The sequence below is a fragment of the Nothobranchius furzeri genome, chromosome 14 (genome assembly GCF_043380555.1).
Source record: "Nothobranchius furzeri strain GRZ-AD chromosome 14, NfurGRZ-RIMD1, whole genome shotgun sequence".
Classification (NCBI taxonomy): Eukaryota; Metazoa; Chordata; class Actinopteri; order Cyprinodontiformes; family Nothobranchiidae; genus Nothobranchius; species Nothobranchius furzeri.
The window spans coordinates 39,046,905-39,061,904 of NC_091754.1; the positions used below are offsets into that span (position 1 = coordinate 39,046,905).

Genomic DNA, 15,000 nt, shown 5'->3' on the forward strand with positions numbered 1-15,000 from the left:
CCTGCATCATGTTTATTTTCTAGTTCTGCTCACATTTCCTACAGTTTCTTCGGGCTGCACGAGTACTATCATTCAGCCATGGCTCACGCTTCAATTTGTGTCGACAAGATCGAAAAGGGGCGGTTAGATCTAAAACAAGGAGACAGGAAGCATTGGATCTCTCCACCATCTCTGTAGTAGACAGGCTCTGAAAGTCAGCCACAAACAATTCAGCAGTAGAGGAATTCAAGATCCTTCCATCGTTAGACTGGACACTGCTAAAACAGGTACAAAAGGAACTAAAACGTCAAACAAAGCAGGACATTGATCAGAAAAACTGCATCATGAGCCAATAAATTACTCACAGATACATCTCACATCAACACAACATCCAACAAATGTCCGTCAGAAGTAGTCGGACCAGACACGAAAAGAGTCCAAAGTATTTTAAAATTCACCAGCAGTTTATTAGGGCAGCAAAGGTGAATATTAAACCCATAATATAAAATCTGTCATGTCACGTGATGCAACAAGCCTTAAAATCTGAAAAGCTCATCCAGAAAATCCTCATATCTCGGCGGTCTGTAAACCACTACACAGAGAAATGGCTTAACCCGACCGAGTTCAAAGAGGCTCAGTTCAAAACTTTGAGAAGGTAGCAGGTAAGAAAATGTGTTTTCAAGTTTCATCCTTAAAAACAGCCATGCCACCCCCCACTTGACGTGGGTTACTAAACTATGAGCAACCAGGTGGGACAAGTTCAGAAAACACACTGGACTCACCTGCTCCGACCCACGTCTCAGTCAGACGGAGAAAAGAAAGATTCTGCTCACCCAAGAAGTCCTTCAAAATAAAAGTCTTATTGGCATTGAGAGGCAAACTTTATAGAAGTAGCATCAGAGCCATCCTTACTCCAGGAATCCTCTTAATAGGCCTAAGATTCGAATGTCGAATACCACGTCGAAAGATCTGGGAACAGCAAGGAAGAGAGGCTTTGGAGAATTCCACCACTCCTGAAGCTGCAACCAGGCATGACCTCAATGGATCCAAAAGTCTCTGAGAAAAAGACGAGCGCCAGCACTCATCAATATCCAATACTCTATTCTTAGAACACAACCAGGCCAACTTGAGCTTCACCCGCCGACCAATACATCTCCCCCTGCGACGGTGAGGTACTATCCTATCGGGTGTGGCTGGCCAAACCTACGTAGGCTGGCTCAGAACAGAGAACAGGTGAGTAAGAAGATTTCCAACCATGATCGTTCGATCCCAAAAAATAAAAAATAAACCAACGACCTAAATCCAGGAGTCTGATGATCGTACACAACTTTAGCGTTAGAGCTACTGAAAAAAGCAAAAGAAGACACAAAAAAACAAAACAGATTTAGGAGACAGACGGCATGCCAACCGCACCGGCGCCATCTTTGTCACAAGCACCCCAGTGCCAATGCAGAGAGCAGGATCACTGGCTCTGTGAAGAATGCAAATAAAATACACCGTCTGTAACTTCAAAATGGCCACCATGGTGACCACCCATCTTGAAAAGTTTGCCCCCTCACATATACTAATGTGCCACAAACAGGACATTAATATCACCAACCATTCTCATTTTACTAAGGTGTATCCATATAAATGGCCCACCCTGTAGAAAACAAGCATGCATTACAAACTGAGTGTTATGAACCTTTTTGGCAGATTTTTCATTTCCTTTTTTATCAATAAAACACACTTCTTTCATGTCTTTCATGTTTGCAGTTAAGCCAAAGTGTGGAATATTTTGTTTAGTTTTGTCCCTGATGTTAGATTATCCATGTCAAACACACACGTATTTGGGCTACATGATGGTTTGAGTAAAGAAATACAAATAACTGCAAATGTGAGAGCATGCCTGCTAATTAGTGTGCTTACACAACAAAGAAAGGAGGATGATGGACTGGCCCATGATGCTAATAAGTCATCAGAATTTCATTTCTTCAGTAAAGCTAGTGCTAGGTGTCACAGACCATTTTCCTCTGAATCCACGTCAGCTGGTCAGAGGTGGCCTCCTGGGTCTGCAGGCGGATTGTTTCACGTCTGATAAGTTGTTTTGCAGAAGAAAACAAACAATAATTGGTTGATTCTGAAAAAGGATGGTTCTAATGCCGCTAAAATTATTCCACAGAAAATCTGGTTTGATTGTAATTTATCTTAAGCTGGAAGCTTTGCAGGAAGTGCCGAATATAGGAAGTGTTTCCTCTTCTAAGGGTTTGTTGCTTTTAAGTTTTGGACCAACCAGATTTAAGAAAGTTTAAGAGACATTGTCCAAGAGTCCTCAGACCTCCCCTTTCTCAGACACTTAGAAAAGCTTATTTCCCCTATGTGAAGCAAATCTGTTAAACAGTCATTTGTCGTCGTCGTCGTCTTCCTCCGCTTATCTGGGTCCGGGTCGCAGGGGCAGCGTCCCAACTAGGGAGCTCCAGACCTCCTGAGGCGCCGGACAGTAACAAATCTGCTATTTTCTAACCCTCTTTGCCTCACAAACTGGATCATACATATGTTGTACTTCAATTTAAATGAAAACCAATAATTTTTTTTTATTTTTTCAGATTTCAGATTTCAGATTTATTGGCCAAGTAAAAGTACATTTACAAGGAATTTGTCTTCGGTAGATGTTCGCTCTCTAAAACATACAACAACCACAATAAATGAGAATAAAAATACCTAAAAACACATAAGAACATGTATACCCACACACATGTTCGTTTACACACACACACACACACACACACACACACACACACACACACACACACACACACACACACACACACACACACACACACACACACACACACACACAACATATACACCAAGTAGTGTGTCTATGGTTACATTGTGATTTCTTAGTAAATATTCTATTTGGTGAGAGATGAGCTTTATTGTCTCTATCCTAGTGAATCTATAATTAAACGGTCACACTTGTTGCCCACCTTAGCATTGAGGTCCTTTAGCAGATCTATGGAGTCTTCACTTGAAGAACCAGCTAGCACTTGTCCCATAACCTCCAAAAGAGTGATGTTTAAGCACAATAATCAGTCAGAATCAGGCTGTGTTCAGATCGAGATCCAATCTTAAAATAACTTTATGATTTAAATACTATATTTTACTTTAATCTAAATGTTCTTTTTCCTCAGAGACCCCAGCATATTGTTGTGGAATAAAGTTTTTTTCAAGTGAAAATCAGTAAATTTGCTCTCAAATGTGTTGTCCCTAATGGGTTACTAACATTCACAACCCAGTTAGGCACTGGTTCTACCGTGGATATGGACCCGACCTGCACAGTCATGAAGCATTAGTGTTGTTTATCATATCATGCAATGCTTTGTTTCATATGCTCAATGAAAAGTCTTTGAAAGGAAAGTCAATCATTCCTTTGCTTGCCTAAAGGTCATGGACCTCTTGTTTCTGTGTTTGTTTCTCAGGCTGAAGGAGATAGACATGAGCGAGTATGATGCTTCTACATATGAGCGGTTCTCCAGCGCGGTCAGCAGACAGGTCCAGTCTCTTCGTATCATCCTGGACAGCTTACAGGTTGGTCTGTAAGAACTGGCTAGATCAGGAAGTGACCTAGCCTTTATTAACCGCTGTTGACACATTTAGACAAATCAGAATTGACAAGTTTTAAAAGGCGTTTGTTACCAGCCAATTTACCGGGCTAGCTCCACTCTTCTGGATTTGACTAATATCTCAGGGTTGACTTGTAATCAGTGTAGTGAGAGTGGCATCAGTCACCAACAAACATCCTTACTCTGTAGAGAGTTGATTAGCAATCACCAAATTACCCAGGGCTTCTAATTCTGACCAACATTTGTTTAAGCAGACACAAAGGAGGCGCAAACACACCTACACACACCCTCAGTCCATGAAGCTTATGTACACTTCAGGTTAAGACCCTTGCCAGCTGTTCCTTTTATGCTGAGGAGACAACTGACTTTACCTGTAGCCTAGGATGGAGGAAACACTTAAATCAATAACACCTAGGGATGGCATTTACAACCAGCATCTCACCTTTGCTCGGCCACCGACAGGAGGAGACCCCAATCGTAAATCATTTTTTCGTTCCTTGAATCCAAGGAACTAGGTTTTATTTCACACAGATGAAAAAAGAATACTAATCCAAACAAAATCCCGACAAAGCGGGTTCAAAAGTGAAACAACTCTTTGCCATTAAACCGAGTTATAGCAAAGTTGAGCTGAATAAGCTCTCCAAAAATGATACTAGGTCAGATTATCACAGACAAAAAGCTCAAAGCAAAAGCTTCCTCCTTTCCATCTCTGTACCTCACACACACTTCCTGTCAAAGGCCCTTCCTCCAGACCCAGTAGCTCCTTTTTATTCACTCTCACCCCTCCTTCACAGTCATTTCTTTGTTGCTTCAGACTTCAGACTTCCTGGTCACGTGTTCCTCTTCTTCTTGTTACTTCTCCAACAGCCCTGAAGAGAGCATAAATCTTGGATGTCATGGTGTCACCTTTTCTTCTCCCAGTCTTCATACGTTCTCTTGTTTCTTCTTCTCTGCATGCTGTTGACATTAGCCCAACGTTGCCCCTCCATCGTTCCATCCTGGCCTTGGGGAGAAATCAGGAAATCTAATTTCTACTGCTTGTTTTAGCGATCTTATCCATTTTACAAGTACATGGTCTGTTTATTAGCTCATGCACCTGGACTAATAAGACACAATCCTTGCCTCCTCCACTTCTCCGGAGGTCAAAAAAGGTTACCACAGAACCGTGAGACCGAAACAGCTCGGTGAAGGCAACTAATAATTTACGACTTCAGGTGTGATAAGAGACAAGGCTGTAGGGACACACACACACACGGATACACCTTGGGGAGCCTAGAATTGATTTCACTTAATGAGAGACATAATCCAGAATTAATTCCATACATTAACAAGTCTGATTATACTCCATACAACAGCGTTACTAAAATACCTCAGGAAATCACTCCTTCACTCAGATACTTACGTTTATGTTTATGTATTTAGCAGACGCTTTTGTCCAAAGCGACTTACAAGTGATAATCAGCATGTTGCCCTTGAGGCTAACAACAACAATAGCAACAACTTGACATCAATCATGGAGAGTAGGGAACAAGGAGTGGACAGTAGAGAGGGGGGGCGGGTGCAGGGAGGGTGCTAGTTTAGAAGCTGCTCTCTGAAGAGCAGGGTCAGTCTTGAAAATTGAAAAGGAAGCCCCTGTTCTGGTAGTGCTTGGTAGGTCATTCCACAATTCCACATTTGTGGAATGATGCATGAGAAGAGTCTGGATTGTCCTGAGCGTGGTGTAGGCACTGCTAGCCGACGATCCTGTGATGACCGGAGCGGCTGGGCTGAGACGTAAGCCTTTACAAGAGGATTCAGGTAGATGGGAACCGTACCATCTCGGACTTTGTATGCTAGTGTTAGCAATTTGAATTTGATGTGTGCTGCTAGCGGTAGCCAGTGGAGCTCAATGAACAGAGGGGTGACGTGTGCTCTTTATTCTGATTGAAGACCAGACGCGCCGCTGCGTTCTGGACCATTTGAAGAGGTCTCACAGCACAGCCTGGAAGACCAGTTAGAAGGGCATTGCAGTAATCGAGGCGGGAGATGACAGTAGATTGCACCAGGAGCTGGGTTTTATGTTGTGTTTGGTATGGCCTGATCTTTCGTATGTTATACAGCGCAAAGCGGCATGAACGAGCAACAGAGGCAACATGATCTTTAAAGGTCAGGTGTTCATCAATCACGACACCCAGATTTCAAACTGCCTTTGAAGGAGCCAGAGATAGGAAGTCATTTTGGATTGAGATATTGTGCTGTATGGATGGTTTTGCTGGGATGACAAGTAGTTCAGTTTTAGAGCGGATGAGTTGAAGATGGTGGGATTTCATCCATTCTGATATGTCAGAGAGACAGTTTGATATTCGTGCAGAGACAGTGTGGTCATCCGGTGGAAATGACAGATAGAGCTGGGTGTCGTCTGCATAGCAGATACTTAGAGGTTATGCTAAGTGTGACGTAAAATGTTAAACAGTTATGTGAAGCACAAATGTTTTAACCATTAATGACAATATAGTAAAATTACTGTGTTCATGCCGATAAATTAAATTATTGAAATCAACAAATACTGATCTGGTGTGAATTAGGATCTGAATTAAATCATTACAGGAAAAATATTCATGTTAACCCATCATGAATGTAAAATAAAGGACAATTATTAAAACACTTTGGATTTAAACTAATTGTTCATTCAACAAAATATGATTATACGAAGTTTTAAAGTCATTTATGAGCCAGGGAAGATAGACTTTATTCAAAGAGGATAGATAAGAAGAGGATAGATAAGGAGTCCTGCGTCTCTTGCAGCCGTATCAGCACCACGATGTCGGATTGACCAGTAGGAAGAAGTCTGGCCTGTACGTTAAAAGTTAACTTCTGTTCATTTTGGTGAAATACTTGGCCATTTGGTACGCTACAGAGGTAATAACCATAACTAGTTAAGCTCATTCTGCTTCTGTCATTTCACTCAACCAACAACTGTCTTCCTTTATCCTTACGCAGCGTTGACAGTCTGGACACCTTTAAAAACAGTTGAAGACCCTTTTATTTAAAGCTGCTTTTACCTAAATCTTTTATTTTCTTATTTTTAACTCAAATTTGTAATCATCTTTCATCTGTTTATAAAATGTTATAATTTTATGACTTTATTTTTCTGATGTTAATGTTTTTCTGTTTTGAGATCTTTATGATTTTATAACTTTTTTATTTTTGTTTTGATCTATTTGAAGCACTTTGTGATTCTATGATAAGTGCTATAGAAATAATGTTCTTACTATAACCCGGTTCAAACCCCATCAACTTGGTGAAAGAGTCACATGTAAAAAACACTAAACTAAAATCTAACAGCCAAGCTACTAGAACTAAATAATTATAATACTAGAAGCTTTGCTGGGACTCTGACTGGATGCCAATGCTAACTACAGTTAAGCTACAGCATAAACACTTGACCAAAGGAGGTCTTGGTTCATTTGATTCAGTTATAACAGCAAACGTTCTAATAAACGGTGTATGTGTGTGTTTCAGGCTAAAGGGAAGGAGCGCCAATGGCTGAAGAACCAGGCACTGGGAGAACTGGATGACGCTAAAATCATTGATGGTCTAACAGGAGAAAAAGCTATTTATAAACGCAGAGGAGAGCTGGACCCAGAGGTGTGTTTTATGCGGCAGCAGTACTCAGCACGACATACCTCTACATGTTTTAGGTGATATTCCATTACAACTGAGACGCAGTTCAAGTAGATGGGGTCAGTATGGGGGACACACGAAGTGATCTGTACATGACACAAACTCTGGAGTAACCAGTGACTCCACTCCCTAGCTGATCTGTGGCCAACAGGTGCTGACAATGTAGGGGGGGGGGGGATTTCTATGGATACACCTTAACAAAATGGGAATGGTTGGTGATGTTAATGTCCTGTTTGTGGCAAATTTGTATACGCGAGGGGGCAAACTTTTCAAGATGTGGCCACCGTGGTGGCCATTTTGAAGTCGGCCATCTTGGATCTAACTTTTGTTTTTTCAATAGGAAGAGGGTCATGTGACACATTAGCCTTATTGGGAATTTCACATGAAATCAAATCAGCTTTATTTATACAGCACTTTTCATACAAAAAAATGCAACTCAAAGTGCTTCACAAATTAAAATGGCCCCATAGATCCCATATTCCCATCCCAGCCCCCCTCCCCAAGTATAAAACAATTGACAATTGCAGTTCCCCTCCCGCAACCAATTTCCAAGGTGGACATACACTCACCCACACACTCGCACACACACACAAACAAACACACACACATACGTGAACAACAGAGAACAACAATAGGCTGAGTTCAGATGGGTCAGGTAATGGACGACACATCATCAGCAGAGCCATCTGCCTTGACAGCAACAGATCCACGGCAGCTGTCAAGACACCGGCCCATGATGCCCAGAAAAACAATGGTGTGCTTGGTGTTAACTTTATTCTTTCATGAGTTATTTACAAGTTTCTGACGTCTTATAAAATGTGTTCAATGTGCTGCCCATTGTGTTGGATTGTCAATGCAACCCTCTTCTCCCACCCTTCACACACTGATAGCAACACCGCAGGAAAAATGCCAGCACAGGCTCCCAGTATCCATAGTTTCAGGTGTTGCACATCTCGTATCTTCACACCATGGACAATTGCCTTCAGATGACCCCAAAGATAAAAGTCTAAGGGGGTCAGATCAGGAGACCTTGGGGGCCATTCAACTGGCCAACGACGACCAATCCACTTTCCAGGAAACTGTTCATCTAGGAATGCTAGGACCTGACACCCATAACGTGGTGGTGCACTATCTTGCTGGACAAACTCAGGGAACGTGCCTGCTTCAGTGCGTAAAGAGGGAAACACATCATCATGTAGCAATTTCAAATATCTAGTGGCCTTGAGGGTTCCATTGATGAAGAATGGCCCCACTATCTTTGTACCCATATACCACACCATACCATCACTTTTTTTTTCCAACAGTCTTGGAGGGATCTATCCAATGTGAGTTAGTGTCAGACCAATAGCAGTGGTTTTGTTTGTTAACTTCACCATTCACATAAAGGTTTGCCTCATCACTGAACAAAGTCTTCTGCGTGAACTGAGGGTCCTGTTCCATTTTTGTTTTGCCCATTCTGCAAATTCTGTGTGCCGATCTGGGTCATCCTCATTGAGATGCTGCAGTAGCTGGAGTTTGTAAGGGTGCCATTTGTGAGTAGCTAATATCTGCCGAAGGGATGTTCGACTAATGCCACTCTCCAGTGACATGTGGCAAGCGCTACACTGTGGGCACTTGCTGAATGAAGCTAGGACAGCCGCTGATGTTTCTTCATTAGTGACCGTTTTCATGCGTCCACATTTTGGCTAATCCAACACTGATCCAATTTCATGAAACTTAGCAAGCAGTTTGCTAACTGTAGTATGGGGAGATGGGTGGTCTCGTAGGGTGTCTTGCATTGAAATCTGCTGCAATGACCCGGTTACTGTGTTCACCAGATACCAACACAATTTTGATCTGCTCCTCACGTGTTATCCTCTTCGACATGTCAATGGCTGTGAACAAAGTGAAACTTGTAAATAACTCATGAAAGAATAAAGTTACATTCAAACCAAACACACTGTTGTTTTTCTTGTGAAATCCCCAATAAGTTTGATGTGTCACATGACCCTCTTCCTATTGACAAAAACAAAAGTTGGATCCAAGATGGCCGACTTCAAAATGGCCACCTTGTTCACCACCCATCTTGAAAAGTTTGCCCCCTCACATATACTGATGTGCCACAAACACAACGTTAATATCACCAACCATCCTGTTTTATTAAGGTGTGTCCATAGAAATGGCCCACCTTGTATGGAGCCAGATGGAAGCAGGAACTTAAAAGCTCTGCAGTCTGGTTCCCATTGCTGCTTGAGACTGTACATGGACTAGCCAAGTCATGCTCAGTAGGTACTGGTGGAAAACGTGTATTAGAGTTTCTGTCAACCTGATTTACACTGACACTCACAGGTCCCGATTCAGATCTAAATAACTTGACTGATCTCCCAGCAAATGTTTTACATTTTTCTGCAGTGCTCTGCTATTTCATGGGCCTGAAACAGTCATTGTGACTTTTTGCTTCCTCCCAGCTGGGCAGTCCGCAGCAGAAACCCAAGCGTTTGCGTGTGCTGGCTGACGTGTCTGGTAGCATGTACCGCTTCAACGGGGTGGACAGTCGTTTGGAGCGCTCCATGGAAGCTGTGTGCATGGTGATGGAGGCTTTGGAGAACTATGAGCACAAGTTCAAGGTGACCAAACACTCTTTCATAAACGGGATAAAAATATTATACAGTTCAACAGCATGTCAGGACAACTGGCCGGCTTCTATCTTCAGAGGCAGGGATGCCCACTATCTGGCTCACTGTTTACTATTTTTATTAAACCGCTAGCAGCAGCAGTCAGGAAAACCGAACGTAACCCTGTAGGTGCCAGAGCTTTGTCATAAGATTCAAATGGCTAGAGACGAAGTAAACTGTAAAGGAGGAAAATCTTCAGTATGACTAAAAATATGTGTTGGGAGCAAATTCACCCACCTTATTTGCATATTATGATGTCATCAGCCTGCCAATTTGGACTGGATAAATTTCACAGATGGTCTTTCTTACTTTGACATATTTAAAAAATCATTGCATGTTTTATAAATATGTGATGCTTATTTGACATGGACACAGCAATTACATTGGACGAACCAGATGCATTGTTTAGTGTGTTAGCACACGTGCTAATTTGCAACACTTTTCCATAGAACCTTTCTAAAAAGTAGAATACATTTAAATAAAATACAACGAGATCAACAATAAATCAAACAGAAAACAGATTAAAATTGCAAACAATTTTCAATAAAAAAAGAATAAAAAGAATAAAACAAGGCAATTTGAGCAGCTATGTAAGAGTTTAAAACTATTCATGTAGACACTGTTGTTTAGACTTAAACCATTTTTTGAGTTATTTGTTAAAAACTTTACTGTCCATTTCTAGTTTTAGGTCAGTAGGTAGAGAGTTCCAACGTTCGGCCCCCTTTACAGAAAGAGCAGACTGATCAAAAGAAGTCTTGCACTGTGGGACGAGACAATCACCACAGGTGGAGGCTTTGAACCTACATATTCAATTCAGTTCAATACTTTATTAATCCCAGAGGGAAATTGATTGCTGTAGTAGCTCAGAATCATAATAGTAATCAAGTCATCAAAGAGTTGTTGTATATTACAATGTCTGCTGGCAGGATGGATCTCCAGTAGCGGTCAGTGTTGCAGCCAAACTGAAGAAGCCTCTGACTGAAGACACTCTTCCGTTGTCGGACAGTCTTGTGCAGAGAATGCTCAGGGTTGTCCATCATTTTCTTGATTCTCTGGAGAATCCTTCTTTGCATTATCTCCTCCAGTGGTTCCACAGTCGTCCCCAGAACAGAACCAGCCTTTTTTATTAGGCTGTTGAGCCTTTTTAGGTCCCTGCTTCTGATGCTGCTACCCCAACAGACGATAGCTGAAGAGATTACACTCTCAACAACAGACTTGTAGAAGATCTGCAGCATCTTGCTACAGACATTGAAGGACCTAAGCATCCTCAAGAAGTGCAGTCTGCTGTGTCCCTTCTTGTAAACGGCTTCACTGTTCTTTCTCCAGTCCAGCCTGTTGTCCAGGTGAACTCCAAGGTATTTGTATTCCTCAGCCACCTCCACTTCTTCTCCCATGATGGAAACAGTGTTTGACTCCACCCTGTTTCTTCTGAAGTCTGAAATCATCTCCTTTGTTTTGTTCACGTTCAAGGTCAGATGATTGTTTCCATATACTTATATGAAGTTCTTTTTAATTTTTATTGAATATTTTTAGCATTTTTCTTTGGTATTCATATTGGTCCCACTCAACAGAAATGCTTTAAACCATATTCACTAGGTTAGTAATAATGTTGATAACACGGACTAAACTGAAGACAACATTCGACAGAGGTGAAGGTTTATGCATTTAAAAGATATTTCATGAATGATCACCAGGCTGCTGTAAAGTCTAAGCTCAGTCCACGTCCAGTCAGAATTCTCTTCTGTCTCATGATCAGCAGCAGCTGGGGTGTTTTTGCCCACAAAGTTTTCCTTTTGTTTCCAACAACATCCTCACTTTCAACAAGGTATCCGCGGGTCCTTAAAAAGTCTTAAAAAGTCTTAAATTTACTTTTTCAAATTTAAGGCCTTGAAAATCCTTAAAAATTACAAATAATCCTTAAATACGGTTTCCAAAGGTCTTAAATTACCAAAGACCCATTAAACTAGATTATTTTATTCATTTTTGTGAATTTCTAGTTAGTCTTCAGCATTTTTTGTGTGTGATGTTGGCGTAAGCGGAACTGTACACATTCACGTTGGTTGTGAAAGGGGACTATTTTTAGATGAGCACATTAGCTGGTTAAGCTAGTGGGAGCTTGTGCCGTGGAGAAGTGCAAGTTTAATGGTAACTGGATGATTAATCCCACGTTCGCGACGTGGTTAGCACCGGTCCCAGGCAATAGCTGGAAATTATAGCAGAAATTAAATTTAAAAAAATAGCTTAAATTTGGTCAAAGTGGCCTTAAAAAGGTCTTAAAAAGTCTTAAATTTGGCTCCCATAAACCTGCAGATACCCTGTTTCAAGTAAACATACTCCTCCTCTTGTTAAGACGTTTCTTTTTGATGTTTACTCCTGATCTATATTTCTGTTTGGAGGCCATCTCTCCTCCTCCATGCCTGTCTGCACAGTTAACCACTGGTTGGTCAGGCGTTTTACGATGCCTTTCTTTGTGGGAACGCGCATGGTGTCAGATAACTCGTATATTTTATTCTCTCCTCTTGCCTGATGACGGTAGCTGATAGTGCTGTATGCGTCGTGTGCTTCATGGCAGTGATGGGGTCCAAAATGAAGCACCTCTTGGAGCATGTATTGAGGTGGTGCTGGTGGGGATTGTGGGTGGCTGGTTTAAATGAAGATGGACAGAGTTTTATGATTTCAACTAACAAATGAGTGGAAAATCTAGCGGTACTCTCCGCAGCATAGAAAAAGTCCAGCTTCACTTACAAGCCCGAATGCACTCGAGTTGTGTTTCATGAGTGCGTCTTTACAGCACAGAACACACCAAGGACGAATAATAATGCATCCACGTCTGAGTCGAGATGCATCCTCAGCCCCTTCTTTTGCACGCCCCGCCGGCTGGATGGAGCACTCTCTCAATTCCTCCCTCCCTGTCTCTCTCTGGGCCCCCTGAGGCCCGTGGGCCCTGGTGCACGGCACCGTCTGCACCGACGGACCCTGCGCCCTTGACCTCCGGGCTATGAGTTCATCTGGAATGTTTGTTTTTCAAAGAGCATTGAGATGTTTTGTGTTTTAAACGGTGCTTTATGAACAAAGTGAGCTGAATTATAATAGATGATGTGTTGCCCTCTGATGTTCATCCAGCATCACACCACCGTGTGTTCTCACTCTAAGTTTGGAGAACTGTTCCAGATGTTCTAACGAGAGATTATATTCATGTCCATCTGAATTATGTGAAGTGACTCCTGACATATTTGTGTTTTCTCTCCTCAGTATGACATAGTGGGGCATTCTGGAGATGGCTATGACATTGAGCTGGTCACAGCAAACAAAGTACCCAAGAATAACAAGCAGAGACTCAAAGTTCTCCAGGTACCACCTCAGAATCCATTTGGTTGGGTTTTGTTCAACAAAAATCTGCAGATAATACTTTATTACCTTTACAATTCGACTTTCAAAGGGAGTTTGTGGAGCCGGTCACCACGGTGCTTTCTGTCCTACCCTTTAGTATTGAACACAAAGTGACCTGCCTGCCATAAAGTGACCCTGTCACATTCTCCGATACAGCTGTTAGGCCCCCAGTCCCGTGATTTCTACCAAGATGATGAAGTCATATGACGTCTGAACCACTGAAGTCTAATTCTAACGGAACAGTTGCAGAATGTCCCAGAGTTTAGTGTGTCTAATTCATGTCCATCAGCATCGGCTTTAGTTACACTTGATTAAAAAAGCCTAGGGTCCATAGAAAATAACACGTGTTAGTGGGTTTATTATTTATAGATCTTATTAGACGGATGGCTGCAGCTCTTTGTCTCTTCTTTTCCTGTTTGATGTTAAACATCACTGAGTCGTATCTTTGTTTTTTTTGTCCCCGTCTCCATGGAGACCATGCATGCCCACTCCCAGTTCTGCATGAGCGGGGACTACACCCTGGAAGCCACAGAGGCCAGCATCAAGGAGCTGGCCCGAGAGGAGGCTGACGAGCACTTTGTGGTGGTTTTGAGCGATGCCAACTTGGAGCGATATGGAATCCAACCTGAGCGCTTTTCCCAGGCGTTGATGTTGGACCCAAAAGTCAACGCCTTCGCCATTTTCATTGGCTCTCTGGGTGACCAGGCTGAAAGGTGAGCAGGCTGTTGATCTCTGTGGTGTTACCGAGTGTTACTGGTCCCTCTGCTTATGGAGCTCAGCGTCTCGGTGGAGCTGCAGGTCATGGTCAGATAAGCTCCTACATCCATCCATCATTTATTTATAAAGCACATTTAAAAGCACAGCTGTCCAAAGTGCTGCACAGAAGGGCCAAAGGCCAAAAAATAAACAGTGGTGGGCCACTCTACAGAATAGATAAGAGAGGTGGAAAAGGATAACAAGTTAGAAGTAAAAAGGGCCAATCTGTACAAATGGTAGAAAAAGAAAACAAGAACCTAGCAGCAGCTAATACATGTAAAACTAAATCTGTGGACTTATTAACAAAACAAGCAAACTTTTTTTTAGATAAAAAGAAAATAAAAACAAGTAAGTTGTCAGCTGAGGTGGCAGCGGTCTGATATTAGTGAGTGATGTGGAGAGTTTGTGTCAGGGTCATGCGCAGAACGCTTTGTTAACATAAAACGTTTTTAAGCTTCATTTGAAGTCAGCCAGATTATTCTGACGATTATTTTATCGAATAGTCGACTATTCTAATGACTATTTAGATGATTAATCTAGTGATTATTTTTCTATTGCACAATTAATAAAAACAAGAAAATCTAAAATAAATTCCTCCCAAAAATTGATAAGTTGTTACTGTAAGAGAATAAACACTACAGGCCTTCCATTCTGTATAACACTGCTTTTATTGTGTTGCGGTTGGTTATGTTCTGATGACATGTAGAACTTGGGAGTGCAGGCTGCTGCCTGAGAGGTGGTCAGAGACAAGAGTGTCTCCATGCTGCTTTGTTTAGGTCACTTATGTGTGTGAGAAGAGTGGTGTTACCACCCTTCCTGGGGACTTTGGCTCGTGTGCAAAAAGAAGAAGAAGAAAATATCATTTCTATAGCGCCTCTCAAGATAAAAATCACGAGGCGCTTCACAAAAACAAAAAATGTAAAAATAAAAAAATAATTTAGAAAATGTTTAAA

At 41.8% G+C, this 15,000-nt stretch overlaps 1 protein-coding gene across 1 annotated transcript in view; it reads left to right on the forward strand.

Annotated features, from left to right (window-relative positions):
* vwa8 (von Willebrand factor A domain containing 8) overlaps positions 1-15,000 on the forward strand; it is a 132,688-nt gene that overhangs the window by 111,854 nt on the left and 5,834 nt on the right. Inside the window, exons 40-44 of the mRNA XM_054746534.2 lie at positions 3,441-3,549; positions 7,086-7,211; positions 9,695-9,853; positions 13,154-13,252; positions 13,766-14,004. Coding sequence (XP_054602509.1) covers positions 3,441-3,549; positions 7,086-7,211; positions 9,695-9,853; positions 13,154-13,252; positions 13,766-14,004 — 732 coding nt within the window. The remainder of the gene's footprint in view (positions 1-3,440; positions 3,550-7,085; positions 7,212-9,694; positions 9,854-13,153; positions 13,253-13,765; positions 14,005-15,000) is intronic.